Genomic DNA, 27,265 nt, shown 5'->3' on the forward strand with positions numbered 1-27,265 from the left:
ATATGTGTAGATCTGTGTATCTATTTCTAGACTGTCTCTTCTGTTCCACTGGCTAATTTACATATTCCCAAGCCAATACCATAGCAATGACTACTGAAGCTTTACAATAAGTCTCCGAATTTAGATGACCAAGTACCCCTGCCTAGTTTTTCTTTTGGAGTATCTTGACTATTTCTAAGTTTTTGCCTGTCCATATAAACTTTATAATCAAGAGTGTCAAGTTCTATAAAAACAAAACAAGCTATTGAGATTTTGAAGGAAATTGTACCGATTCTATAGAACAAAGAATATCAGACCTATCCAAATCCTACCCAAGATCGCTTTGTATGTTTCCCCATTTAAGAACTTCTTTTAATGTTTTAAAATTTTATTATTTTCTCCATATTGGTAACACATGTTTTCTATTTGATATATTCTTACTTACCTTATGATTATTGCTGTCATCTAAATGATACTTATTTTAAAAGTACATTGCTAGAGATTTATTACTGATATATAGAAAGCCAACTGATTTTTGTATATTGAATGTTATATCCAGCAACCTCGCTAGAACTCTTTAGTGCAAATAATTTGCTTGAGTTTTCTCTGCAGACAATCCTATTGACTGCAAATAAGACCAGTTTCTCCTAATGTTTTTCATGATCTTGTTATGAGAATTCATTTGGTTAAAATTTCATCAGTATATAGGTCACAAATTGTGACAAATACAAATGAAAGTTTAATGATCCTTTTTAATTTTTGTGTTTTTGACAAACAGTTGGTGATAGTAGGTGACTTCTAGTCTTCTCCCCAGGACTGACAACAGCTTTCAAATATTAAATGACAACAACAAATAATAAAGGCATGAAAATAGCACAGACAAGGAAAAAAAGATAGGGCTGCTATAATTTACCTCTTCCAGGAGATAATATAATGCCCAGTTGCCACTCCACCTTCAACATTTCCAACAGATGGGCACCGAAGACAAAAGCATTCACTAGCACTCTCTCCAGTCTGTAAGACAACTATAAGAAACAGTCTTTATAATCCTTATGCAATGATTTCCTCTATGAAAGCAGAGTTTTACCTCTTTTAAATGAGCAAAAAAAGAACACTTTATCAGTTATACATTCTTTATATAGACCTAAAAACTAAGGTGCAGAGATGTTAAATGACTTTTTCAAGGTCACAAAGTCCCTATCCAGGGTTTTTTCTAATATATCAATATTTCATTATAACAAAAACAGATGAAGGAGCGGTAGGCCTATGACAAGTTCCTATGGGAACTGATGAAAAGGAAAAGTCTGGAGTCAGGATAATACCATTTGGTGATTATTTTTCTTTCTCCAAAGGAAACATTTCACGGTAAGGAACAAGAAATTTTTAACTAACCCTTAAGGTACCCAGAATGCCATTCCAGCCAACTCTGGCTTTCTCTGACAAACATACATTACTGACACCATCAAATGGAAACCCATTACATGGTGCCTCATTATTGCCTAATTTGGTTATTTACCTCTTAAACAAGGATGCTGTCCTCTTGCCAAGTTTAGCCTAAAAAATGATGACAAAACAAATGCTTATCCGAACCAAGGCCTCTCTGCCTGTCAGCCTTTCACAGCCTAAGGGTCACACCTTTAATGCAAGCCAGGAAAAGGGTCTATCTAGTGCCGAGGTCAGCAAATCTCTGTGTGAAATGGTTCTCCAATGAAGAAGGCTGTGATAAATTAATAGTTAAATGTAGGTAGAAACTAGAAGTCAAAGGGAAAAAAGCTGGGCCAACCTCTACTTTAATTAACTACTTTTAAGTAATTTTGAAGAACTAGGAAATGATATTGTGGCCCAGTTAATAAAACACACATTAATTCAAACCTCTTAAGATGCTTTTTACTAAAACCTGGGACATTTATATTGTTCCCTGTCCCCCCCTACTCCACCTCACTCCACCAAGTCCTCCTTAATTCTAAGAAGTTAACCAAAATGATACAATCTTTATTAACAACATTAGGGTCAACTTTATGACCTAGGAAAGTTGTTATTTTTAATGTATCTAACACAAATTTTGTAATGCATTAGTTCTGGTGTTCTTAGAGGTAGTAGACAGAATAATGCCATGCTACTCCCTTCCCTAAAGATATCCACATCATAATTCACAGAACATGAATGCGACCTTACATGGCAGAAAGGACTTCACAGATGTGATAAAGGATCTTAAAATAGGAAGATTATATTGGTTTATCCAGTCAGGCCCAATATAATCACAAGGGTTATGAGGGAAAGAGGGAGGTACCAGAGAGTCTGAGAAAAAGATGTGACAATGGAAGCAAAGGTCAGAAAAGAAACATCTGAAGAACCATCTGAAAACATCAGAAAAGAAACATCTGACTGCTGGTTTTGAAGATGGAGGAGAGCCATGAGCCAAGGAATCCGACTGGCCTCTGCAAGCTGAAAAAGGCAAAGGAAAGGATTTTCCCTAGAGCCCAGAAGGAATGCAGTCCACCCAATACCCTGATTTTAGGACATTTGACCTCTAGAACTTTAAGATAATAAGTCTGTATTGTTTTAAGCCACTAACTTTGTGGTAATGTGTTATGGCAGCAATAGAAGACTAGGAATGGGAAATTAAAGGTAGGCATTCTTCATTAATTAATTAATTTTTTTCTTCATTAATTTAATAAGCATTTATTACCCAACTACTATATGAGGTTGGCCATACAAAGAAGAGACTAAGTCATGGCTCCAGCACAGGGTGTAGTAAGGGTGTCATAACTGTAAATAAATAATTACAATAGAATGGGGTAAGTGCTACAAGAAACTCTGGGACTAAAGAAGGAAGACTACCTAGCCCTGCTTGGGAAGATCAAAAAGCCAAAGCTTGGGATCCCTGGGTGGCGCAGCGGTTTGGCGCCTGACTTTGGCCCAGGGCGCGATCCTGGAGACCCGGGATCGAATCCCACGTCCGGCTCCCGGTGCATGGAGCCTGCTTCTCCCTCTGCCTATGTCTCTGCCTCTCTCTCTCTGTGTGACTATCATAAATAAATAAAAAAAAAAAATTTAAAAAAAACCAAAAAAAAGCCAAAGCTTACATGAGTCTCAAGAGCAAGAAGAGTTCGGCAGGTTGAAAGAGAAAGGGAAGGGTTTGGGGCATAATTTTGAACTAACATGTTCAAAAACAGATGGAGGCAATGTTTGCTGAGTGCAAGAAGTATGGCTTGATCCAAGTATTGGAAAGAGGAAGGGGAAGTAGAAAGACTGGTGCAGAGAAAGCTGGAAAGGCGAGCTGCTCTGGGAAAGGTCTGGAATGTCATGAAATTTTTTAAGTGGGCATAACAAGTTCAGAATAGTTTCTGGAGAAATCAAACTCTGGCAGCAATATGAAGGCAGACTAGGGGAGAGAATGGCAAGGTATTTCTGGAGGCCAGATGAGAGCTGGTGAAAGACTCTGGATTCAAGAGACACAAAAAAGGGAGAACATGGTGTGGGGCTGGATGTGCACCCACAGAGGGAGTCTATCTAGTTTATCTGTGGTTTCTAGCTGCTACTAAGTGTACAGTGGCTCCTCTAGCTGGGCTGAGGAAGGCAGACAACCTAAGGGTGCAGGCAGGTGGAGTCTCTGTAGGAAAAGTAAAGGGAGCCTAAGTCAGGATCCTGGAACTGACCAAGAGTTAAGGGGTAAGAAAGGGAATCGGCAAACAATGGACAAAAAACTAGCTGGTATGGAGTTGTTAGGAGACTAGCATTGAGCTAAGATTTTCATATAGATTATCTCATACACACTGTCTTCTTTAACTCTGAGAAGTGATAAAACAAACAGCCCAACATAGCAAAAGAGCAAGTAGTAGGACCAGGAACTGAATCCAGTTCAGCGCTGACTCTAAATCTCATGATTATTCCAAGTTAGCACAGGGAGGAGGAAAGGAAAAAGAGGACAGAGAAAGTAGAACCAGAGACTCCCGAAACTGCAAGAGAAAACCAAGTTTCAAAAGACGAAAATAAAACTGATGAAGGCATTCTGAAAGCAAAATTGTTTTTTTTATTAGTATTACCTCCCAGAATCTGGGACCTATTTGTAGCATTTAAATAGAGAGGCTTAGGGACATGTTCGATTTTATCTATTTTACCTATACTCCTTTATGATGACTTTCCTACATAATGCTTAGAAGTGACTATGAAGACTGCTTGCTCTCCTGGTGTCTTGAGAACATGGTGTCGTATAGAGAAATCAATAAATATCTGTTGATTTACTGATAAATGCTGAAACTTATTTACACAGCAGATGCAAAAAAATATATTGGAATTCTAAAACTTCTTATCTCATTGCAAATCAACTATATGACTTGTAACACTGAAGCCCAATAGCAGACAAACAGAGCAAATAAGTGACTCATTTATATGTGGTTTAAGAATATATCATGATTTTTTTTTCATACAATATTTACCCTTACAATACAGTAAGCACAGTTTTGCTTGGGTTAACATTCAAACTCATTTTTTTCTTCTCTTTTAACAGCTCAAGAAGCATAAAAGCCCAAAGCAGAATGCACCAGAAAAATAATATCCTAGGTGTAAATCACTTCTCTAAACTGTTTTAGCTGATTTAGAAAACTTAATGTCTATTTTTCTGTATTTTCCCAAGTTTCTTTAATAAACATCTTTTACCATCTCAAATTATACTTAACAGTAAACATTACTTAAAAATTAGTAAGAAAAAATCTATAACAAAATCCAAACATGAAAAACTATTTCATTTTCAAGTACATTTTTCAAAGAGTCATTTCCTTATAGTAGCAAAAATCTTGTCTTTTAAAATACGGCATACTCAAGCAAACAGTAAATGACACCAATCCTACCGTAATTCTAAATTTATTTGCTTTTGTGAGTATCAGTTTCAATTACCCTCCCTTAGCAAAAAGCTGACTCTTACACTGGCAATCTACACACACACACACACACACACACACACACACACACACACACCCCCTGTCTTCTAATTAAGTGGGATGATCCACATTCTCACCTTTGTCCACTTGGGACTCTAGCTGATCCACTGGGGTCATAGAAGGAGCAAGTTGTAGCTCACTGGATACAATAGTGAGGGCCCAGGGAGAGGCACTTAAAAGGTCCGTCATCAATAGAAAGGGGATGTCTGCATAAACCCTTTCCAGGTGCTCAAACTGTCATAAATGAAGACAAAAGGTCAGTAATCCACTTTACTTTTTCTATTAACTTCTATAACCGAAATGATTTCCAAAATGCTTCACAGGACCATACCTTTGTAGAGACAAATTTAACTGCAACATCAAATGGGAAGACAGTTTCTATAGTTACAGTTTCATCCTGCAAGACAATTTAAAGCGCACATTCAATGGCTTTTCTAAACTTAAAAATAGTTTCAAAAATAGAAGGCGTGCGAAACACAATCTGTAACTGATTAATAAATTAATCCCATACATTTTAAGAAGCTAGGATGTTCCTCTCAGATAATATTTGTAAAAACCTATATAGAGAGACCAGACCACTATTTCTAATAAATTATCTTATGGTTTTATAATAGTTCACACTGTCAAGTGCTTTCTAACACATTATATCAGGGTCTGCAAAAGTGGGGAGGCAGGCACTGTCACCATTTTACAAAAGAGGAACTAAAGTTTAAGGAAGGTTGAATTGATTGGCCTTGGCCCACAAACCTAGGGGTGCCAAGCTTAGAATCGGAGTCTTCTTTTTGCCTAAGTTCTTTACCGTGCCCCAATGCAAGATGACTAATAATAACAAGATATGACAGTGCTATAATCGCTATACCTGCATTACATAATGTTCATAATAGCTCAAGGAAACAGATGCCATTATACTCGCCATTTTACAGTAAAGTGGTCACAAATACCTAGGAACTGACAAAGAGAAACTGACCCAGATCTGACTTGAAATCTGTACTGTTAACCAACGTGCTATTTCTCATCCCTGAGTCTATTCAAGAAACAATGAGGTTACTATGGCTCTGGAACCAAACCACCCACCCCATTGGTGAGAACTCTTTTTTAAAAAGTCATGTTGATTAAAAACTCAGGCTGTCAAATGCCAGGAAGATGTGGGTTTTAATCCTGGAAGATACATACTTATTCACCATGCAGACCTTGGGCACACGGAGGTGACCCTGAGGTGGGGACACGGTCTCTGAGTGTCAGTTTCATGATCCTCGCAGGGCTGCTGACAATGAAGTGAGAGAATGCATACACAGCACTAGTGGAATCGCCAGAACCATGTTTATTGTTATTATATGCTTCAAGGATTGCCTCTCAATACCATCAAGCTAACTTTTTAGGAAGTATAGTAAGTAGGATACTAGTGGTTGAAAACACATGCAGGGGTTCCATGAATCTAAAGCCTAGGTCCTCAGTATCTCCCCCACAGAAAATATCTATGGAAATGAAACAGCAACTCAGTGAGTAGCTCAGATGTGCCCTACTTTAAATTTCCACATGGCCTATGAAGTGGACTCATGTGCAGGTAAAAATGAGATTTAATCCCATTAAGGGAAAAGAATTTACATTTAAATTTCCAAAAATGTCTTACAAATAACATGAAGACCTGTAAGACAGATATTCCATGAGAAAGGTGCATCTTAGTAAAATAACGTTGACAGATAATCACCAAAGCCGTTTGTGAAATTCTCAACACGTTAGCAAATTAAATGCTGTGCTAAGCCCTGAAGTCAAAATACCTGTTTAATGCCTTTTAACCCTGTATTTTCCAAACATATATGACCAATTCATTCTTTTTTGTGTGACATCTATTTCTATTCCTCAGTATTAGTGTCCCTTAAAAGCACATCTTGGGAATGGACTGGCTGATAGAAGAATAAATAGTTTCTCTTGAAAAACTAAAAGGCAACCTACTGACAGGAGAAAATGTTTGTAAGTGATATATCCAAAAATAAGAAAATAAAAAATAATAAAATAAAATAAAAAGTAAATGATATATCCAATAAAGGGTTAGTATCTAAAATACATAAAGAACTTCTACAACCCAACACCAAAGAAATCCAAATAGTCTAATTAAAAAGTGGGCAGAAGACATAAACAGACATTTCTCCAAAAAAGACATACAGAAGATCAAAAGACACAGAAATGATGCTCAATATCACTCAACAGGGAAATGCAAATCAAAACCACAATGAGGTATCACCTCACACCTGTCAGAATGGCTAAAATAAAAAACTCAAGAAACCAGTGTTGGCAAGGATGTGGAGAAAGAGAAACCTTTGTGTACTACTGGTGGGAATGCCAAGTGGTATAGCCACTATGAAAAACAGTACGGAGGGTCCTCAAAAAATTAAAAATAGAATTACCATATGATCCAGTAATTCCCCTACTGAGTATGCAACCAAAGAATGTGAAAACAGTAATTCAAAAGGATATATGCATCCCTATGTTTACTGTAGCATTATTTACAACAGCCAAATTGTAGAAGCAACCAAATGTCCATCAACAGATGAATGGATAAAAAGATGGGGAAGGATATATATACACACCCACAAGGTGGAATACTATTCAGCCATAAAAAGAATGACATCTTGCCATTCACAATGACTTGGACAGAACTAGAGGGTGTTATGCTAAGCAAAGTAAGTCAGAGAAGGACAAATACTGTATGATTTCATTCAGATGTGGAATTTAAAAAAACAAAACAAATGAAAAAAGAGACAACCCATAAGACTCTTAAATCTAGGGAATACGCTGATAGTCACTGGAGGGTAGAGCAGTGTGGGGTGGGGGAAATAGGTGTCCCAGGGTGAGAGTTAAAAACAAGTGGCACAGGGGATCCCTGGGTGGCGCAGTGGTTTAGCGCCTGCCTTTGGCCCAGGGCGCGATCCTGGAGACCCGGGATCGAATCCCACGTCGGGCTCCTGGTGCATGGAGCCTGCTTCTCCCTCTGCCTGTGTCTCTGTCCCCCTCTCTCTCATTCTATGTGACTATCATAAATAAATAAAATTTAAAAAAAAAAAAAAAACAAGTGGCACATATCTCAATATCATGTCTTGAGGACAAGAGAGCACTGCACACCACTGGAGCTTGAGTCCAGGATCGTTACTATGTAGCAGACAATTACTTTAAAAAGGTATGTTCTGAGTCTACTAGAAGTTATCAGAAGTAGAAATGACATCCATGGCTTAGGACACTAAAGCTGCACAGAACTGGACTGTTCTTATTTTGTAGATGAGGAAACAGGCCAAAGGTTTACATGGCCAGCCTGAGCTGCAGGTTAGGCGGCCATGCTGACACTGGCACTCTCACCTCCTACTTCACCATCCAGGATTCATTCTAGTGCATCCGGCTAGGTGAAATCTTTGATATATTATATGCCTTCCCTCCTTCCACTTGGGAAATACTCCTCTCTTAGGATGAAATTTTCTCTCACTGATTCATAAAACAGCTGACAGCCCAGATGCTGTGCTGTAAACATACTACAAATGGACAAACTGACTGGTTGCCTTCTCTGCCCACCGAGGGCCCAATTCCTGAGAACAGGCTGAAACAACACAGACAAGACTAATAATAAACAGGAAATATCATGCTTTTCCATTACTAAAAGAGTATACAAACAATTACGTACAATATGGTTAAATTTAAATAAAAACACGGCTCCCCCAAACCACTATAAATAGAAAAGAGAGCGATAGAAAATACACCAATAAGGTGACAGCAGTTGCCTCCAAGCTGCTATGACCATATTGGCCTTCTTATTTTCACTCTCTCTTGTCTGTGCTTACCAGAAACAATTTCCGTAGTATTTTTTTAAAAGAAAAAATATTTCATAAAGGGGGACCTCCCATCTTCCAAAATCTTCAGCATATAACCAACCTAATAGATTTTTGTCTATCGTGATTTTATAAGGAAACAAAGGTTTAGAGCCTCAAGACTTTTTTGCAAAAGATCTCAAACCTCTTGACTGTACAAAAAGCCATGGTGGCCAGTTTTCTAAAGTTTAAGCAATGACTCCATAATATATCATTTATAATAAGTATAAATGATAAAAACCCAAGAGATGTTTAATTAAAATTTGTAGTATTTTTTAAAAATTTGTAATTGGGAGCCTGGATGGCTCTATCTGCCTTCAGCTCAGGTCATGATCCCAGAGTCCAGGGATTGAGCCCGGATTGGGCTTCCTGCTGAGCAAAGAATCTGCTTCTCCCTCTCCCTCTGCCTGCCACTCCCCCCTGCTTGTGCACATGTACTCTCTCTGTCAAATAAACAAAATCTTAAAAAAAAAAAAAGAAATTTGTAACAGACTACAAGTACCTAAGCTGCTTATCTTTTTACACGTAAACTAAAAAAATACAAAATAGGGAACACTTCACATAGGATGCTTCCTGAAGTAGTTATAAAGAATTATACCTTGTGACACTTGCAAACAATTTCTTTGTCTTCAATAGTTGTATTGATCAGGTAAGAAACATACACGAGAAACATTCTTGAACCTACTGTTCCACAGCGAACATATAACATTTTTTCCAGCTGTAACAAAATAAAAGTACTTTATTTTAATAATGCAGAGATTTCCTCCTAATACATATTCTAGGGTAATGTTCCCAACCTTTTAAGAGTATACTGTACCAACTGTTTAAATTCTTGAATACTTTTTATAGACGGTTCATGCCTCAATATATGAGTGGGATTATCGCTATTCCACCTTTTCTTATTATCATTCTCAACTTCCCAAGAATTGTTTAGGTTTAGTTTGGAAATACAAGCTGCCTGAGAGGTCATTTCACTAAGTTACACAATTAATATTATTTAGTTATTTTATCCGGGCAACTAATTCTCCAAATTACAGTCATTTGTTCTAAAATCACATGTATAAAAACTTAAACTACACATTGAAGTATGTAAAATGTATATACATGTATATTAGTTAAATCTCATTTTTAGTTTCAGGATATGTTGTTAAACTGCCCCATTAACTGTCTAAGACCCACTACATATTTAAAACTGCCATCTAGCTGGATTTCCATTCCCCTCGTGGTTGACCAAGTTCACCTTTTCCCCCGGATGTAAGTCTCCCACAGGAATGTCAGTGAGTAAAGCCGGGTAGGATTCATCACACAGTTCTGTTCCATGAAGAGACATGTGAGTTTTCTGAGTTAAATTGGCATCCTGTCCTAAAAATGTTAATATCAGTGTTTTAAAATACAGAGAATTCAAACATTATCCTGACAATTCATACTACATAGACAGCACTATTTCATAACCTCATTTGAAACAAACTTCCTGTAGTTGATATCACTGGTATTTATTTCATGTTGAAGGAACACTGAACGGATTTTAAGAAGGAAATGTTTACCGGGTTTTAAACCAGCAGTGAGCTTCACATCTCTGATTTGGGTCTTCTCGTGGGACTCAACAGTCACAACCAAACAATACATTTCATTAGTCAGGGCAGGAGGGTCATGTCGCAGATGGACAGAAATGTTTGGAACTCTAGAGATGATCCTTTGAGGGAAAAACACCTTAGTTGAGTAACTGATTTTTAAGAAAACAAAGTATTTAAAAGAAATGATTTTCCATAATCTGCAGGACGTACATTGTGCTTGCCTGAATGACTATGCTGTCCCAGTGAAGCTCATTGTCAGGGAGCCTGGGCCGTCTTTTGAAAGAACGTGAGGCCTGCAAGGCTTCTTGGGAGGAAGCAGCGTCCCCTCCTCCTCCTTGCCAATTTAAAACCACGCATCTTCCTGTCTCATGGCCCAGAACCAGATCTACCGACGTAATCTGAAATATGGAGGACTGTCAGAAATGCCACATCATACTTGTCACTATCCCCTTGTAACAAATTACACAGAGATGGCTGGTCTACTGAGTTCCTCTAGAGACACACAGTGTGATGAGGTCAGAACACCTGCGGTTACAGTTGTCCTGGTCATCTATGAGCTGGGACCCTGACTAGGTTCTACCTACTTCGCCTTTAAACAGAGGTAATAACTTGACATAACAGATGCTCAATTAGTGGTTGCTGAGTGAAACAGATGAATGTTCTGATGACCATTAGCATTTTCGTAACCTAATTCCTAATTCCAAACATATTTTTCCTAGAGACATCTATAATATTATTAACCGAATGAATGTTCCTTTCAACTAAATCCATTAACAGATGTACTCAAGATAGTATTATTAATCACAATTTTCATCTGGTAGGATTCCTCAGGTATCTTGTAAAAAATAAAATATGTAACTAGGGATTTAGTCAAAATCATAAAGAATTTATTTTTGGTGAATAGGCAAAAAACTCTGGATATTGGCTAATAATAAAATCAACAGATTCACAGAAATTTTTATGGAAATATTGGTAGTACAGTCTTCTGTTTCTATCTGAAATGGTCCTAAATTTAGATTAGCCAATCACCATCACTCAAGCCATGGAAAACAAGCACTTAGTGAGAGCTTACTATGTACTAATCACTATTTGAAGCAATTTACATGAACTGATTTTTTTTTTAAAGACTTTATTTATTTATGATAGACAGAGAGAGAGAGACAGAGAGACAGAGACACAGGCAGAGGGAGAAGCAGGCTCCACGCAGGGAGCCTGATGCGGGATTCAATCCTGGGATTCCAGGATTGCGCCCTGGGCCGAAGGCAGGTACCAAACCGCTAAGCCACCCAGGGATCCCCCATGAACTAACTGATTTAATTCTCAGGAAACACCAAGAGGTAGGTACCACTATTATCCCCGCCTTACAGATGAGTAAACTGAGATACAAAGAGGTCAAGTAACTGTCCAGGGCCACCTGCTAGTAAGCTGGAGAGGTGGAATTTAAACCCAAGTAGTCTGGTTCCAGGGTTTATGCTCAACAAAAATATTACTTTCATCACACATTTCTAAAAGGCATTTTAATTATGCACACCAAACAAATCCTTCAAAAGATTTATGCCTTCATTTTTTCCTTTAAAAAATGCAATCAGAAATGGGTAAACATCAAAAGGATATCTCTAGCCTGAATTGTCATATTATACAAAGCTTAATTGCTATAGTATTTAATATATATGTTTTGTTTAAAATTCTTTAACTGATTATTAAAGATGAGGATGGTCTTATGCACTAACAGGAAATGATGCTTAATATACACTGGTAAGCGAAAAAGGGAAGACAGACTATTATGTACAGTACAGTTTCAATAAGACCTACCAAGCCATGAATGATTTCCCTTGGGAATCCAAGTGGACAATGTTCATTTTTTACTTAATAAACTTGTGTACTATTTGAAAAATTTTCCAATGTATACATAACTGCTTTTGTCATTTAAAGTATGTTTTAGACAAATTTCATAACTAACCTCAATTTTCTTTCCCACATCTTCAGTTTTTGCAACGAATTTAAATAAAAACTTTCTTGTTTTACCAGGAACCAAGCACATCTTTCCCTGAGTCAAATTTTCTAAAACTTCACTTGCTTTGGTTGCTTCTTCGATTATACAGAACTGGTTATATTCCTGTAAAAGAGGTTAGCAAGGGTCACAGTTCATAAACATCAAATGTATGTTCTGCTGACACTAAACACCAAATGATCTCGAGCGAGGTAAGTTTAACTGCTCGAAACTAAAACATCCTGAAGGATGATTAATGAGAAGTACTTTATGCCAAATGGAAGCACTCTCAGAGCTGCTACAAGGTAAAGACAGTTCACTGCACACAAGCTAATTTCTGCAAACATTTACACATCCTTTTCCCGGAGAGAAACAAAGATGTATTTTTTGTTTCACTGGATGCTACTATCATCTCTTTTCTTAAAAAGCTCTGTCTTTACTTGGCTTCTGTGACCCTATAACATCATCCTTTCTGATTACTTTCTTTTTTTCCCCCTCAAAGGTCTTTTTTTCCCCTTCTTGTCTCCTTAATTCAGAGGCTCCACAGGCTTCATTCCCTGGCTTTCTTTTCCCTTTGTGTTCATTTCTACACATTCCACACCTCTCTGATATTTCCCATTATTTGCTTTTAACTCTTTCCTTAGTCGCAAGTTCATATCCACAACTTTCTAGAGAATTCCGCCACCACTCAAATTTAGCATGTCCCAAAATGGATATACATCTACCATCCCAAAGTAGCATACTTCTTACAGATGAATAAAGGGAGACATCCTTCCTGTGTATATCTATGGAGTCACCATTCTCATCCACTCAATAAATTTCAAGAATTTTCCAAGAGCCATTTTCTATCCCAACAAATGAATCATCTTCCTAGAAAATTCTTATTAGTTAAGTTTAAACCTTTCCCTCTAATTTTCATTCTATCCCATGCTTCTGAAAGCTAAGTACTTTTTTCCTTGTGATTTGTCTCTTGGATTTCAAATACCACATTGGAACCTAATAGAACTTTAAAAATTAGTTGCTTTACATTTTATTTTTATATTTTAAGTTAGTCTTTAATTACAAAAGTTGTTTGTTGTTTAAGGAAAGGGGTGGGAGAAATGGAATAGTAGGATATAACAGGAAAAGTAAAACATGAATCTCCCTATTCATCCTCTAATTCCAGATTTAGAATATTTCAAAAACAAATTTCATAGTTGAGCAAAAAAAAAAAAAAAAAAAAATTCTCTCTCCTAGGAAAGCTCACATCCTAATAAAGAAAACAAATAATCTACCAAATAATCACACTAACAAAAATGAAACCACAGCTGTGATAAGTACTATGGAGGGTTATGGCTAGGTAAATCGATCAGATAGGCCTGGGAGGTGTCCCTGAGGAAGTGAGGCTTTTAAGGGCATTAACATGAGAAGGAATTTTAAGAGGAGGGAAGACCAATCCAAGGACTAATACCACGTACAAAATCTCCTGTCATACTACTGAGTGATCTCACTTACATGTGGAATCAGTAACTCATAGAAACAGAGTAAAATGGTGGATGCCAAAGGGTGGAGGAAAGGGGAAATGGTGATCCAAGGGCATAAACTTCCGGTTATGAGACAAATAGGTTCTGGGGGTCTAATGTGCAGCATGGTGACTATACTTGATAAAAATGTATTATATATATATATTTGAAAGTTGCTAAAAGAGCAGATCATACATGTTCACACTGCAAAAAACGGTAATTATGTGAGGTGATGGATATTAAGGAACCTTACTGTTTGTGGTCACCATTTTGCAATATGTATGTGCTTCAAATCATCATGTTGTAGATACATTTTAACTATAAAACAAACAAATAGTTTTTGGTGGGGCAGGGGCTGTTTATTCATCCTATCCCCCTTCTTTATCTTCTACAGAATGCACTCAGCAATCCAGACTTCTCTATTTGTAAACGCCTCTTGCATCTCTTTCTTTCCATTGTCACCACTATCATCCTAATGCAAATCCTCACACTTTAGTCCCTGGATTTGTAGAAAGAGGCTCCGGTTGGTTTCTGTAAGATCACTTCTTTCTATTTCATAACTTAAATTCTAAATTTCATGCTCTTAAAAAATAAATAAATAAAATAAAATAAAATAAATTTCATGTTCTTGCTTTAAAATTCTCAAACTAATGAGAAAGAATCGTTAGGTGATGGTTCAAAGTTGAAGAAAACACAATGATCTTCCGGTGACCCCAGTTCATTGAACTGATCCTATTCCAAGGCTGTTTCTCAATCATGAAGAGTCAAAAAAAAATCTATTAAAATAGGTAAAGCTCTTTCTTTACCACCATCCAATAAATAGACAGAACATGAGTAAATGAATGGGTAAATCTTCAAGTATTTGAAGATACTTTTCTTACTAGCCAATCCCTGATAAACTCTTCAAGCTCCTTCAAGCCAAGCGGCCTCACATCCCACTGCCCCAGTTCATACCCTATGCCCTTGGGAGGCTACAGTCTCCACCACCCACAAACCCAAAATGTACACCCCTGCTTCCATTATGCATTTCCTTTTGCCAAACATGTTCCTCCTTTCCATCGCTTTATAGCTATCTTCATTTCATCTTCAGCCTTGAAATTTCCTCCCTCTTCTTTGGCACATCTACTATAACTGTATTTGTAGCCTACATCATGGAACTTAGACCTCATTACCTACTGGCCCCTGCCCCCCAAAAGTTTCCATTGCAACGTGGCTGACATACACTAAATATTTTCAGGTTTGTACGATGCTAAGAATACTGTAACTCTGGTTAAATGCTTGCTAGTTAATAGCTTAATATACTTTCTGAGTGACCACAAGATAATTATCTATAAAGTGAGCTTGTAACTGAAATATCTGGAATGTAATCAAGTACTTGACAACACTCTAATACACTGTAAAAATGTGCAAATATATATAATCCCAGTTCTGTAGAAAGAAAAAGCTGCTTATATGTGTATACACAGAAAATGTCTAGACTGTTCAGGAGGTTAATAGTGATCACTTCTGAGGAAAGGAACTGGAGGGCACATACTTACTTTTCACTTTATATCCATCTATTCCACTTCAGTTTCTTTGATATCAACCATTTACGTTTCATAATAAAAACCTAATACCAGTGTTAGGATGTAAAACAAGTAATTTTCAAAATTAGATATTTGATTAATCTTATTTGAAATTCATGTTATAGATTACAAAAAATAAAGTTCCTACATCTCATAAGGATGGAATAAAAACAAAACTTAAAGAGGGAAAAGTGTAAAACTTGAATGGCTAATACAGAAGTTGGGAATTATAAATACACTTATTTTCAAATAGACTTTACCAAAGTCCATTTGTTACTATGAAACCATTTAAGACCTAAGATTCACTAAGTTCATTTCATCTAATTTAATGCAAGTTACAGTAAGATACACGTGGTAAAAGCACAGTAAGAGGTACCGTTACCTGATTATTAAAGCTGACACAGAGCTTGGAAAACCTAATGGGATGTGGACAGTCAGCCTTCAGGTAGACATCAAACCGCACAGGAACATCGACATGAAAGCTTGGGGCATGAAACTTGGCTTTGCATTGTACTAGGAATAAAACAAAGAGAGTCACACACTATGAGACCCTCTAGACACATACCCATGATTCTCTGATCCACACTTAGCCTTCAGGAAGGAAACACCTACCTTGGATGTCCTTACTGAATGCTCCCCCTGAAGTGTTTCAACGGACATAAATGTAGCTCATTAAAAAAAAAATTAAATAAAGTCTAACTTCAAAACCACCTTTAATTCTAAAAACAGTTCCTCCTGAAATGTTAACTAACACATGATTTTAAAGGGGGAAAAAAAACCATTTTGTTGTTTTTAACTTATTTCAAAATACCTGCCCTATGCATTACAGAATAAACTTTTAGAATGTCTTTTTTCTTTTTTTTTTTAAGATTTTATTTATTTATTCATGAGAGACAGAGAGAGGCAGAGACACAGGCAGAGGGAGAAGCAGGCTCCATGCAGGGAGCCTGATGTGCGACTTGATCCTGGGTCTCCAGGATCACGCCCTGGGCTGAAGGCAGGTGCTTAACCGCTGAGCCACCGCTTGGACACTAAACCAGGCATCCCAAGAATGACTATCTTTTCAAATGCATTTCAAATCACACCTGAACTACAAATGAACAAAGTAAACTTTAACGCATAAGCCAAGTATTTAGAATTTTGAAGATCTTTTTAAGTCAAGGGGGAGAAAGAAAAACTAATCAAAATTTTATCTGTAGGATGATGTATTCTGAATATTCTTTCCTTGGCTTTTATACATAAGATCCTGCATCTGTTCATTTTGTAGCAAGAAGGATGATTTCTCTGAAACAATGCTGCAGGTGCTAGCTACCCACCAAATGGCACAAAGTCCTGCACCCCTATGGTGAAGACACTGCTACCAGCCAGGGAGATCCGGTCTGACCACAGCTTCTGAGCAGTCTTTACAGCTAAGACATCACAGTCGGGTTCAGGATCAGGACTTTCATTCTGCATCAACACAGAGTACAATTCGCTCAGCTAGTGATACAAAATACACAGATATAGATCTAGGTATACATAGCCCCAGGACGTACGTTATGTAAAGAACTCTGACTTACCATCAAAACATTTATGAGGTTCTTTTCTATCCGAGATTTCTGGTCATCTTTCAGAGTTGAAGCTAACATGAAAGAGGTAGGGAAAAAAACTCTAACTGTAAGATGAGCAAGTAAGTCCACCTCCCCCATGCAAAGTATTAAAATGCCTTCTAAAATGGCTAAGAAAATTCTAGACAATGTACAACAGCACAGCTTCCTTTTTTTTTAATTTATTTATTTATGATAGTCACACACACACAGAGAGAGAGAGAGGCAGAGACACAGGCAGAGGGAGAAGCAGGCTCCATGCACTGGGAGCCCGACGTGGGATTCGATCCCGGGTCTCCAGGATCGCGCCCTGGGCCAAAGGCAGGCGCCAAACCGCTGCGCCACCCAGGGATCCCAGCACAGCTTCCTATATTAGCCCCAGCACTTTCAAGTACTCTTTTGAACTAGATGTGAAAATCATTTCATGACATATTAAAAAAAAAAAAAAAGAGAGAGAGAAGAAGATTTTTGATCTTCTCAACTATCACGCGATCATGAGACCTCTGATATAGTAAGTTCCGTGAAAAGTATGAGTCTCTTCACTTGGCAGACCGATGTATGCGTGCTAAAAGTATGGTCAAGGCTTTGAGAATTATTCTTTCAGTTTTAAAAAACTTAAAGATGCTAAACAATTTTAAAGATTCAGACTTAACCGAAAGAATACCAAGTTACCTCTTCCAAGGAGTTCTAGGGAATAAGTAATGTAATCTTTTAATTGCGCCATGAGGTAGGAGCATTTCAGAGCTGTAGTCAGTATGGACGTGAGCAAGGTCCACCATCCTTCACTCCGATAATCACACATCACATAATCCAGCAACCTGATAGAAGTCAAAATGTCAGATGCGCTGAAACAGCTTCACAAGAAAGCCCCAGAAGACATGGAGGAAACAATGTACTTGACTTATTTTCTGTACACATCAGGAACTCTTACTGAAATAGTTTAATAGGTATTTTCACATTTAGCTAAACATGAGATTTCCTAAGACTTTGAGAATGATTGTACCGGTAGATAGTACTTGAAAAAAACAAAACAAAACACAGAAATGGAGTTTAATGGAAATAGAAATAAATATGGAAATAATAAATCCTTCAAAACACATTTTTATTCTAATTTTGCTGTAAGGTAATTACTTATAAAAATAAATGAGGAATAGGACTCACTTCAAAGCTTTGGTATAATCCTTTGCATAATAATATTCCTCTCCCATTTGAACCACTGTGAAGAGAAAAAAATATTTTATATACATAATTATAAATTATTCAAAGTTGCATGAAACTGTGGTCTATGGTCTATTCTGGATACATACTTAGGTGACTTTTCATTCTTGGACATTTATACTTCTTAAATTGTGCAACAGCATTGCTCAGAAGAGTTATTATCATTTCCTGTTGTAAGAGAGAAAAAGTGTGAAACATTCCAGTAAAAAATTCTCTCATGTATGCCTCGATACTACAAAAAAGTTTATATTGGGGGGAAAAAAAACAAACTTACAGAGTGAACAACACTTCTCTCCTTCAGCTGAATGGCAAGAACTCCCACCTTCTCTTTTTCAGGATCAGAAAGATCAAAACCTGTGTAAGATAAGACGCAACCCATTTTAGATAGCTCATTTAACACAAATCCTTCACATCAACATTGGATGTGTACACTCCTTGAATCCTTTACTTAAATATAATGTATTTAAGACTCTTAAACATTCTGGAATTTTAAAGACCTTAAGAGACCACTTTATTAGCATGGGAGCTTCTCTATGATCTCAGCTCTGAAGAGAACATTACTGAACTCAACATTCTCTTGCCCAGTGGAATCAATCACCTGAGGAATAATATCAACATCATTCTCAATACAGAATATACTTTCTGGAGATTAAAGAAAATAATTTCTTAACAATTTAGGTTTGATTGCCACAGAAATTACTCAAATTAAGTATGCATCAAACCCAAAAAGATGCAGAGAAATTTTTAAGGTGATACATGTTAATACTGTTTTAAAAGATCAAATATAGGGAGGCCTGGGTGGCTCAGTGGTTGAGCGTCTGCCTTCAGCTCAGGGCGTAATCCCGGAGTCCCGGGATCGAGTCCCACATCAGGCTCCCTGCATGGAGCCTGCTTCTCCCTCTGCCTGTCTCTGTCTCTCTGTGTGTCTCTCATGAATAAATAAAATCTTAAAAATAAATAAATAAATAAAAGATCAAATATAATAAATCGTCAAAATTAACAGGAATTAAAATATTTAAATAGACCAAAGTGGCCTATTGTGTCATTTAAGATAAGAGACATCCAAATGTTTTCATCATAACCACGTTTAATTAGAAGCTATTCTAAGATGTAGTAATACAAACAAAACATCCTAAGTGATGTTGAACTGAAAGTATTTTTATTTTTTAAAGATTTTATTCATTTATGTGAGAGACAGAAAGAGCACAAGCATTGAGAAGAGGGAGAAGCAGGCTCCCTGCTGAGCAAGAAGTCCAATAAGGACTTGATCCCAGGTCCCAGGGATCATGATCTGAGCTGAAAGAAGACAAACAACCGAGTCACCCAGGCACTCTGAACTGAAAATCTTTAAAAGGATGTTTCAAAGACACACATTTTTACCTCAACATAATTTGTTATGGCCTACATAGTCAATGGAAAAACTGTGATAGTAATATGTCCTCATTGAGGTTGAGAGAAAAGGGAGGAGGGAAAAATTATTTACTTAGTATTCCTTGTCGCCATGACCTTTGTCCATAAAAGTCAAGAACGCCTGTTTGTGTTTCTAACGGATCAGGATTGGGATACGTTACAGAAGCCTGTAAAGTAAAACACACCCTAAATAAGACTTCATGAACCTGTCACACTTGCCTTTGATCTCTGACAGAATAAAAACATTCTCATAAATACGAATACCAAACACATGCTTAGATATCAAAGTTGTGAATATTTTAACATGCATTAAATTTTCACAAAAATTAAAATAAATAAAATGCTCCATTTAACTTAGTCTTGTAAAAATTAAATTGAATAAATCAACCTGATTCTGACAAATGATTTCATAGTAACTAATTCCTTTACATTTCTTTGCACCTTTGCTATATAATAAACCAGTAAAAACATATGAAATTATGCTTGATGTTTATTCCACTTATATAAATGCTTTTTGTGCAAATAAAAATAATGGGAGTTTTAAAAAGAAGACACTATTTTCCTTCTTTATCACTTGTGTATTACCCTGGTATTGGTTAGAAAGGGATGTTTGGCTCCAGAATTTACAAATTTCCACCACTTTATTTTTCTTTCTTGGAACTTTTTCCCTCTGTAACCAAAATATAATGCAAGTACATGTTCAGAAATACTGAAAACATCCCAAAGGAAAAGGATACAAATTTAAATTATTTATAAACCTATTACCACTACTAATAAAGTATACATTAGTTTTCCAGATTTTGTAGGCAAATATTTGTCATCAACTAAAAATTTTTTCAACCTGCTTTTTTCATTTAAATATATTCTGTAAATTTCACATTGTTTGTTTTTTTTTTAATTTCACATTGTTAAATATTCTTCTAAAACATTATGTGTTGTGGCTGCCTGCTGTTCAACATTTTAATTTATGTTGTTCATCTTGTTAATTATATTTTACATTATGATTAATAAGCCTGTCCAAGTAACTTTATAAGTAAATCTTAGTACTTATATCTTAGGATCTCTTATCTGCCTGAGACTTCCTGAAAATAGAATTCTGGATCAAAAGGATATGCATGATTTTGAAGCTTCTCAAATTATTTGGCAGAAATATTATTTTACATCCCAACAAAGGATATTTGTTAATTCCATTTCCTTATATCCTTTAAAAGCCTAGTTTTAATCACCTTTTAAAATACTGTGCTCAAATTTTAATATGCCAAACTTTTAATATAAAACATGTAATGAAGTTATAAATCACATGCAAATAACATGGTAGAAAACAGTCTGGTTATATCATAATTTAAAGAAAAAAAATCCAACATTTTAAGTACTAATGTGTAAACTGGTTTTGGAACAGTTTTTTAAATAGCACCATTGATAATATTCACCTATCTTCAGAGAAGAAAGCTGCAGGTTTTAAAGGAAAGTAACCTGATAGAATGAAACAAATGTAAATGTATTTATACGTATATACACCACATTCTTATTTTAAAGGTGCTTAGGGGGAAACTGGTATCTAACGATAATAATCACCCACAAGGACAGAATGAAATGTCAAGTTAAGAAACTGTAACTGACATTATGCCTCGAACAGATTCTTAAGAATTTTCCACCGCGAAAACCCTAGGAAGAGAAGTCCAAAGTTATCCTCTCTGGTGGGTCAAAGTGATGCACGTTCCTCCAAAGTCTTTCAAACTCCTACGGCAGTGATTGATGGGAGTTATAGCATGGCATGGACTAAATTGTGACTTTTATTTCGAAGTAATTTGTTTTTGTCTAAATCACTAACTTGTTGCCAATCATAAGTCAGTTCTTTAGAGAAAAACTTCTGCTTAATCCACAGGTAGAATGGAGTACTCAGGCTAAAACTGAAAATAATCATAATTACCAAAATATAAAACATAAAAACTGATTATATTAAAAGGCTTGGGAAAAAAAATATGAACATCAATTAGTCTTATCTTCTTTTGAGAGAAGATTAATACATTTCCTTAGTGCCAGATAATACCAGAGTGGGTGACTTACTTCATGATTACAGAGGCTTTTTGCAAGCTGTTTCCGCTCCTGGGCATAGTACGCTGCCTGCTGGTAATAGAAACCAGGATTCTGAGTTTGAATAGCTGTCAACCCTAACTTAATAGCTTCATCAAATAAATCTCCAAAGGCCTGGAATCTTAAAGAAAAAAATCAAGAAATAAAAAAAGGATGAAAAACAAAAAGAAGCCTACTTCTAATAATTATTCATTGTGGAAACATAACCTCAGCAGACTGTGTTTAAATAATGCTATTGATGAACTGTAAAAATTGTTGGCATTTACACACTAATTATAGGTTACAGATAACTTCTGAATTTAAGTCAATTCTGCTGTACTAGCAAATGATTCTAAATATACCATTAGAGTATGTCAACATAGTTCCCACAACTCAAGCACATTCATGCTTCTGGAAGTAATCTGATTTTAGAATTTTTAAACATCAGTCTTGAATAGCAAGTTCCATGCCAGCAGAGATTTTGTTTTGTTCCCAGTTATATTCTCAGTACCTAGGCACGTGGTGGAAACTCCATAAATATACACTGAATAAAAGAGATGGTTCCGTGAATTAAGTGATTTCTATTAAGGAACTCTATGAATCAATATCAACTATTACTGGAAACATACCTATGCTAGATGTCCAAAAGCCTATTTACTGACAAAAAGCTTAGCTCAATTTAGAACCAAAGTCCAAGCTAATTCCATTCCTCCAAATCCCACCTATTTAAAGAAAAAAAAATTCTGGAAGTACAATTTAAAACATACTGTTTAGACATCCATGCAGCATGCTCAAAAGACAGCTCTGCACTTCCGATTTTTTTCTTACACAAGTCAATGTGTTTTCGGAACTGAGCAATTGCATCCAATGGGGTGTTGTGCTGAAAACACAGCCTACAGATCTGCAAAATGTAAAATCAACCCCAAAATAAAGAAGAAAATAAAAGTCAAAAGGCATATTCATTTAAAAATATGTAAAATGTGAGATTAACCTTAAAAAGACAATTAAATTTCCTCTCTTCAGTTCTTGGCAATAGCATGGATTTTCTCTACTGGAATGGCTAAGCTAAAACAAGAGGTTGTGTCCCCCTGGTTAACGAAATAAAATTATTCTGTATTTGTACTAAATCTACTGCATACCTTAGCAAAGCTTATTAAAAGTACAGAACAGAATACAAAAAAAAATTATACCCAGTGAAGAACATAAAGATGGGCAAAAATAAAATACTATGTCTTCTAAGACAGACTTTCAGTTTTAAAATTGTCAGAAAACTAAAGATTTTCTGTACCACAGAGCACAGTAGCCTCCATATCAAACAAGGATTACAGAAATTCTTGAAAACTTTTTATCTGGAATGCTATTTCAGAAAAGTAATAATCTGTATCTATGTAACATAAAAGGAAAAACAGAAGAAACAAAACCTAAATTTATTTCCAGAGGCTTATCATCAGTTTTATATTTTAGGTACAAGGAATATGTGAAAAGTTAAGTCTCTCAACCATTCCTGTCCCTCTGCCATCCAATTCCTGTTCCAGAGGCAACCAGCTTCCAGCATGTTCCATGATACAGTATACACACAGACAAGTGTATGTGCATTTATATATAAACTATACTTTTTAAACAAATAGCATCACACTAAATATGCTGTTTTGTACTTTACTTTTTTCACCTAATATTACATATCAGTAAGTGGAGCTGTCTCATTCTTAATAGTTGTAGAATATTCCATTGTCTGGGGTTATAACTTATATTAACCATACACTTATTGCTGGGTTATTTCCAATCTTCTTCTATTACAAGATGCAATAAATTTCTTCACATATGTGATTTACAAGTCTTAGCACATACATCAGATAAATTTCCTGAAATGGAATTGCTAGGTCAAAGGAAACACTCATTTTAAATGGGTAGTCATTGCAAAAATATTCTCCACAGACGTTGTAACAATTTAATAGTGAATTCCAGCATCTATATGCCCTCATGCCACCATCCCAGTGCCAGCCATCTTTAAAAGATGAGTGTGGAAAGATTAATAGCAAAACAAGAAGCCTTCACTTGCCTTCTGAGGGCATCTAATTCTACTATGTGCAATCTTAAAATGCTCAAGTAACAGGTATAAAAGTTTCCTGTGAGGTGAACAGAAACACCTTTCATACGGCGGTGCCATTAAACCAAGGAAGGCTTATAAAGTTCTGGTTTGTTACATCTTACAAAATTCAGTAATACAGGCTGCTTTCTTCTCACTCTCTCCTGCTCCCACTTAAACACAGAAGACCCTCCTAAGGGAGTTTCACAAAAGTAAAATTGTTCTAAGTGAGAACTCCCAGACCCATAAACTCAAAACCAAGTATTACAGTTAGGCTGCTAAGAACCAGGGTGCTATTTGAAACAAGGGATATAAAAAGAGGAGAACACAATTAATCAAATACTTTTCAGAGCAAGTAACTAATTTTGGTTTTCAAATTTCAAAAAGATCATCTAATATTTAAAGACAAGTTTCCTTTATTTGCAGTAGAATCATTACCTTGTAGTTTATAAATCCTGCCATAGTCTTTATTTCCAGAATATTAGTTTCATGGGCTCTCAATTCATGTACAAGATTATAGGCGGTCCTATAATTCCTAATATAAACATATGGAACATGGTTAATTATCAATTTTAAGAAGAGACTCCCAAGAATAAGTTATTAGAAATGAAACAATATTTACTAAACATTTCTTAGTACTCAACAGCTCAGGAAAAACTCACATATAGTGATCACTGATTTCCTGAAAAATGATCTATTAATTAATAACATGTGGGAGGAATCAACAACCTAAGAACAGAACCATCACATGTACATTGTTCTGTCACTAGCTTCTGTCGATAAGGGCCAGAAAAAAAGTTGAACACGAAAGTGGACAACTGTCCAGAATTACATTAAAAAATTAGTATTCTATTAAAAAAAATAAAACTTTTTTTTTAAAACCACCATTATGAGCTTCTCCAACAAACAGAAATTGTATCAGCAGGGATCCCTGGGTGGCGCAGTGGTTTAGCGCCTGCCTTTGGCCCAGGGCACAATCCTGGAGACCCGGGATCGAATCCCACGTCAGGCTCCCGGTGCATGGAGCCTGCTTCTCCCTCTGCCTGTGTCTCTGCCTCCCTCTCTCTCTCTCTCTCTCTCTGTGACTATCATAAATAAAAAAATTAAAAAAAAAAAAAAACCTTCTTTAAAAAAAAAAGAAAAGAAAAAAGAAATTGTATCAGCAAAGAAGCCACTAAGGAGACCAAGCACAGGTCAATGGGTTTTAAACCCCAGTCTCTCCACAAGTTCAGAGGATGCTGCTCATTGCCAGCATGAGCTAGAAAAGGTGCATTGGGGTGGGAAAGGAGAGACTTCTAGAAGGAGGCCTACCCTGAGGAGGAAGGCGACCAGGAAATCTCAGGTAAAAATTTTCTTTTCCCAGGATTATTTTCCAGTAGAACTAGAATGGAAGGTTTTTTACTAATACCATGGGAAATAAATATAAACTACGTTAAAGCCAGTTGTAATCGTATGGAGTCGTTGAGATTTAGAGAACACAATCTGGTATTCACCACCTGAACAATTACAAAAAAGGAAAATGTTTCTGCAATATTTCTCTGAATAACAGCTTCATTTTTATTTTTTTTCTCTTGTTTTTTCCGCCCTGTACACTTAGGCTCTCTTCAGTTTTAGGATATATAGTTGGCTTTTATCACTACATTACACTGCTGTCAATCTTCAAAATATTGAGTCAAAGCTAGAAAAAAATGTTTTATTAAGTTGTGCTCAGTAAAAGCGAAAGAATAAAACACGTGACCACTGCCAACACATACACAACTACTCTTTAAAACTTCTAAGCAGGGATCCCTGGGTGGCGCAGCGGTTTGGCGCCTGCCTTTGGCCCAGGGCGCGATCCTGGAGACCCGGGATCGAGTCCCACATCGGGCTCCCTGTGCATGGAGCCTGCTTCTCCCTCTGCCTATGTCTCTGTCTCTCTCTCTCTCTCTCTGTGACTATCATAAATAAATTTAAAAAATTTAAAAAAAATAAAAATAAAATAAAAATAAAACTTCTAAGCAGTGCCTTTGTATTAAAAATGAGGCTGAGAGGTATTCTAAACTTAAAAAAAATTTAAATTAAAAATAAAATCAGAGTTGAATTAAATAAATGCACTATGCATATTAAGAAATTCATAGCATTAGATGATGTTTAATATGTATGTAACTATAGAAATCAGTCAACACAAAAGTTTTACTGAACTTACAAGTGGTCAACAGGATGGGAAGAATTTTAATATGTTCCTTTAGATCATGAAATTTAATTAAATTAGACCAAAAAGTTATGACACTATGAAATTTATTTCTGATAATAAAATGGAAATGTCTTAAATATCTCAAAATATTATATTCCATTCATCTCTAAACAAATTAAATATTACATATATGAATGTAACAAACATAAAATTTTAAAATTAAAGTTTGGTTGAGATTCAGAAATTGCCATTAATATGCTACTGTTAACATAAAGCTAAGAAAAATTTAGTTTGACAATTGTTAAAAACTTTTTTTTTTTTTTTTTAAGATTTTACTTATTTATTCACGATACACATAGAGAGAGAGAGGCAGAGACACAGGCAGAAGGAGACGAAGGCTCCATGCCAGGAGCCTGACACGGGACTCAATCCCGGGACTCCAGGATCGCACCCTGGGCCAAATGCAGGCGCCAAACCGCTGAGCCACCCAGGGATCCCTGACAATTGTTAAAAACTTACTTCAGAGCATTTTGTGTATCTTGTTTCAACTCACTGAAGAAAGCTATTTTGAACTGATGTCTAACAAATAAAAGCTGCAAAATAGAATAGAAAAAATCATTATTATACACATTCTCTTAAAACATAATAATTACAATATTTATTAAGAGGAGTCCTAAAAGTACTAAGGAAAATACTCAAAATTAAAGATTAGAATTATTCCAACAAACAAGCATAGTTAAGTAAGGAAGCTATAAAAATCTATCTGTAAAATAGGCAAAAAGCAGAAAGACAAACTAGTTTTTAAAAGCTTTAAATAAACTTGAAAGTATAGAAGCCAATTAAAAACATCAAAGCATTACAGATTTAATAATCTCGAAAATAATGATGAATAATCTGCTCTAAAATGCTTCTATTATTTCCTTCTTTGGAAAAGTATTGTACCTGGTGTGTTGTTTTATTCAAAAATTCCTTATGAGATTTCACTCTTCTGATCTCAGTGTAGTAATAAGTCTGTGCATGTTCATAAAAGGCATTTTCTAATCTGTTTTAAAAAGAATCAACATTTTCAAACACTAAAGTTATTTTAAACCAAACTGTTCTCAAGAATCATATTTGTAAGACCTGAAAATAAAATTCTGACAGAGATAATATCTAGTTTACTGCATGATAAAGATCAAAAGTAACGTAAAATGTACTGAATTTCTAAATAAAAAATGTAAAGACCCCAAAGCCATTGAGAATTATTTACAATCCAAGAAGTAATTGATAAAAATAAACGTTTTATAATTCGTAGAAATTAAGTAATCTCTAAAAT

General features: G+C 35.9%; 1 protein-coding gene across 1 annotated transcript in view; it reads right to left on the reverse strand.

Moving 5' to 3' along the window:
- The window catches only part of TRAPPC11 (trafficking protein particle complex subunit 11), a 49,358-nt gene that overhangs the window by 12,226 nt on the left and 9,867 nt on the right, over nt 1–27,265 (reverse strand). The window contains exons 6-26 of the mRNA XM_055315706.1: nt 26,893–26,992; nt 26,470–26,543; nt 24,216–24,312; nt 22,459–22,592; nt 21,686–21,833; nt 19,692–19,785; nt 18,483–18,562; nt 18,298–18,376; nt 18,152–18,206; nt 17,663–17,808; nt 16,964–17,025; nt 16,721–16,853; nt 15,787–15,917; nt 12,308–12,463; nt 10,558–10,745; nt 10,318–10,466; nt 10,014–10,135; nt 9,372–9,491; nt 5,251–5,316; nt 4,997–5,153; nt 893–1,004 (exon numbers count right to left, since the gene is read on the reverse strand). Of these exons, the coding sequence (XP_055171681.1) occupies nt 893–1,004; nt 4,997–5,153; nt 5,251–5,316; nt 9,372–9,491; nt 10,014–10,135; nt 10,318–10,466; nt 10,558–10,745; nt 12,308–12,463; nt 15,787–15,917; nt 16,721–16,853; nt 16,964–17,025; nt 17,663–17,808; nt 18,152–18,206; nt 18,298–18,376; nt 18,483–18,562; nt 19,692–19,785; nt 21,686–21,833; nt 22,459–22,592; nt 24,216–24,312; nt 26,470–26,543; nt 26,893–26,992 (2,403 nt within the window). The remainder of the gene's footprint in view (nt 1–892; nt 1,005–4,996; nt 5,154–5,250; nt 5,317–9,371; nt 9,492–10,013; nt 10,136–10,317; nt 10,467–10,557; nt 10,746–12,307; nt 12,464–15,786; nt 15,918–16,720; nt 16,854–16,963; nt 17,026–17,662; nt 17,809–18,151; nt 18,207–18,297; nt 18,377–18,482; nt 18,563–19,691; nt 19,786–21,685; nt 21,834–22,458; nt 22,593–24,215; nt 24,313–26,469; nt 26,544–26,892; nt 26,993–27,265) is intronic.

This window comes from Nyctereutes procyonoides, unplaced genomic scaffold (genome assembly GCF_905146905.1).
Source record: "Nyctereutes procyonoides isolate TBG_1078 unplaced genomic scaffold, NYPRO_anot_genome, whole genome shotgun sequence".
Lineage (NCBI taxonomy): Eukaryota > Metazoa > Chordata > Mammalia > Carnivora > Canidae > Nyctereutes > Nyctereutes procyonoides.